Source organism: Aquarana catesbeiana, linkage group LG03, assembly GCF_042186555.1.
Source record: "Aquarana catesbeiana isolate 2022-GZ linkage group LG03, ASM4218655v1, whole genome shotgun sequence".
NCBI lineage: Eukaryota > Metazoa > Chordata > Amphibia > Anura > Ranidae > Aquarana > Aquarana catesbeiana.
The window spans coordinates 277,402,127-277,405,620 of record NC_133326.1 but is presented as its reverse complement, the minus strand read 5'-3'; the positions used below and the strand labels follow the sequence as shown (position 1 = coordinate 277,405,620).

General features: G+C 38.7%; 1 protein-coding gene across 1 annotated transcript in view; it reads right to left on the bottom strand.

The window, feature by feature from the left end:
- Window positions 1-740: 740 nt before the first annotated feature.
- The window catches only part of LEMD3 (LEM domain containing 3), an 89,211-nt gene continuing 86,457 nt past the window's right edge, over window positions 741-3,494 (bottom strand). Inside the window, exon 13 of the mRNA XM_073620127.1 lies at window positions 741-1,008. Within this exon, the coding sequence (XP_073476228.1) occupies window positions 848-1,008 (161 nt within the window). The 3' untranslated portion in view covers window positions 741-847. The remainder of the gene's footprint in view (window positions 1,009-3,494) is intronic.

Here is a 3,494-nt window from a genome sequence, read left to right as displayed (position 1 = left end):
AGGACCAGCCATACTGTGTCAGAGGCATATTTAATAAATACATCAGTTCACCAATTACACTGTCCAGCATCTGCCAATTGCTTATTTATTGCTCACAATAATTTGAATCTTTACAATTGGTATCAGACCTCACAAGAAACCAAGTCAGACATTTTATATAAAACCTATAAAAGATATTTAAACTTTTATCTAATACTTTTAAAGGTAATTGGCCATTTGACCTTAATGAGATGGTGCAGCCAATTTATTATATAAAATAACATTATGAATAAAATAGGAAGCTTATTTACTGCATTGAAGCAGACATTTGCACAAGACTTGCCGCCACCATCATTACTTACATTTAAATACAAAAAAGACCAGTATATTGTCCATTTCCTGCCTCATGAAAAAGCCAGATAGCCCCTGCACTTCAGCTGTAACAAAATTACTATCTACAGCAGCAGAAGTCAGCCTCAAATGTACAATTATATTAGGGTATATTTATATATGACAAAAATAGTGTGCAGGATCCCATAGGAATTCAATAAATTATCCGCTTTTCATTTTAAAGAAAACAGTCATCTAGTTCACAATGTATGAACATTTGAAAAGGTTTTTTTTTTAAAAAAATCATCTATAAAGACATTGTACATCACTGTTAACACTTTTGTCCACCTGTATTGTCCTTTGGATGCATACTCTTTTTCAAACAAACTTGAACTTTTGCTGGAAGTGTGATATACTGATGAAGATTGAAGGGGGAATGAAGAAAGAAAAAAAAAAAAAAAAAAAAAAAAAGGAAGACAGATGCAAGTCAGGACCCCCACCCCTGCTGCACATAACAGTCAATGGCGTTAAATGTTCTTCATAATGACTGAGAATTTATTGTGCCAGTCCGAAGATTTAACTGTGACATAGAGTTCATGTGTTTGTTTAATGGCTTCAGAGGAGTGTTGCATGTAATAGACTGTGGAAATCGATGGTGATATCGGTCTAATCGCAGGTATTTTACAGTGACCAACTTTCCTGTGGAAGAATAAAAATAAAAGATTAGAAAAAGCAATTCTGAAATCCGTAGACTGCAAAAATGAAACTTTATTGGCAAGTAAGTCCAGCTTATTCAAGTTGTCCGCCGCCCCCCCTCCCCCAACTGGGTCAAAAACACACCCTCAAAAAAATAACTACTACTACATATATCAATATAGCAGGGGGAGGGGACTAGATAACCTACTCTCTTTTCCACAGAGCCTAGGCAAGGATGACCTAAATCTCACAAGAACACAATCCTGCACACTGTGCCAAAGTTCAGCTTGTAAGCTACAGATGTCTATGGGCATCCCCTGAGCCAATATATATCTGAGTTGTGTGCTAGAATAAAGGGGAGGGGGGGGGAGATGAAGTAAAAGAAGCGCACTTATTTCTGCACTCCTGTAACTCATATTCAGCTGACAGAGGGCTAAAATTGGATGTCAGCTGACATCACTCAGCCAGTCCAGATGCTGGAGGTATCCAAATTTTAATGTCGGATTCCACCTAGATGCCTGACCGGCAGCTGGCTCAGTCTCAGCACAAAGCTGGGAGACAGTCAGCCGCTCCCACCTGCTACACAGCACTCCAGTGAGTGCTGGAGGGGCAGAGTAAAGATTCCACCAGTTTCAGGCACTTTAATTCCAGTTCACATCAAATCTGCATGCCATTAATATCAGACAAAAAACAATAAATGAGGCGCTGTTGGCTTTTTCTCTTATTTCCCATTTATTTTCATGTTTGTGGTATCTGAATGCAGTTTCTAGTGCACAAAAACATTTTACAAAAGGTGTCTAGAGTCACAAAGCCTCAAAAATTCAACCCAAACTAAAATTTTCAAAAGTAGAGGTCAGCAATTGCGGCGCCCAGTTCTCATAACTGTCGCTTTGCATGATAATAGGGTGTGGGGGTAACATGTTCCCTCATGCAATGTTTAGTGTAAATTTATCCAAAAGTGCGTGAATCCAAATTATTTATTTTTTTTTAACCACTTGCCGACCAATAATTACTGCGGCAGGTCAGCTCTCCTGTGCAAACTGACGTACCTGTAGGTCGGTCTGTGCAAGGAGAATAGCGGGCGCATGGGAGCGTTCCCACGGACTCTGTCTGCTGGCGACCTGCGATCGCTGTTGTACAGAGGCAGAATGGGGAACTGCCTATGTAAAAAAGGTGATTACCCGTTCTGCCTAATGACATGTCAGAAAACTTCTGTTCCCAGTGATCAGGAACAGCGATCTGTCATGTCCCAGGGAGCCTGCCCCCCTACATCTAGAACACACCCAGAGAACACACTTAACCCCATGATTTATACATTGATCAGTGCAATTATATAGTGCTGATCAATGTAATAATGTCACTGGTCCCCAGAAAGTGTAGTTTGGGGTCAGATTTATCCGCCGCAATGTCACAGTCCCGCTAAAAATTGCAGCTTGCCTCCATTACCAGTAAAAAATAAAAAAATACTCATGGCAAGCACCCACTCTATACTCTCTTCTTCTGAGACAGGATATGATGGGAATGGAGCAAAGAAGGAATCTCCCAAAGCAAAAAGGAAATCCCAGAACATGCCCTCTCAAAAATCAATCTGAGACCTCTTTATACATACATATATATACACACACACACAAAGACTGTCACTGGGACAAATAAAACATTTTAACAGCTCCTCATCTATACAACAGAAGGGAAAAAAAAACACAACATACACACACAACTTAAGATAGTCAGGTCACAGTGCATCTGGAAAGTATTCACAGAGGTTCACTTTTTACACATTTTGTAATGTTACAGCCTTATTTCAAAATGGATTAAACTCATGATTTTCCTCAAAATTCTACAAAAAATACCCCATAATGACAATGTGAAAGAAGCTGGTTTGAAAATCTGCAAATTTCTGAACACAAAAAAAAAATAAAAAAAAAAAAAAAAAACACCGACACACACGTACACAAGTATTCACAGCCTTTGCCATAATACTCAAAATGTTTCTACAACTTGATTGGGGTCCACCTGTGGTAAATTCAGTTGATTGAGAAAATACACGAAGGAGAGATGGAACCCTACTAGGAATAGGGGAACCCTGCACTCCGTCACATCCCAAAATATAAATGGAGAACAGATAAGCCCCAAGGGATAGTGCGGACACAGAGGGAGTGCAAATTAGGGTACACACCAAGGTAATATATAAAAATATGTAAATTCACTTTATTGGTACAGAGTAAAAAAATATAACAATGAAAATTTACAAGTGTAAAAACAATGATGCATCTCATTTGGAGATAGAATAAGCTGCTAGGCTTAAATCACCGGCATGTTTCGGAAGCCAATAAGAAATATTTTTGACATATGTATATCCTTCAAGGTAGACAAGCAGACTATTCCATATTCTATCAAGGGCAAAAAAGGGGGAAAAGAAAGGGAATATTGTATCAATATTGTGAGTAAATAATTTACAAACAATAGGTTAAAGCATGGTGGTATTGCAG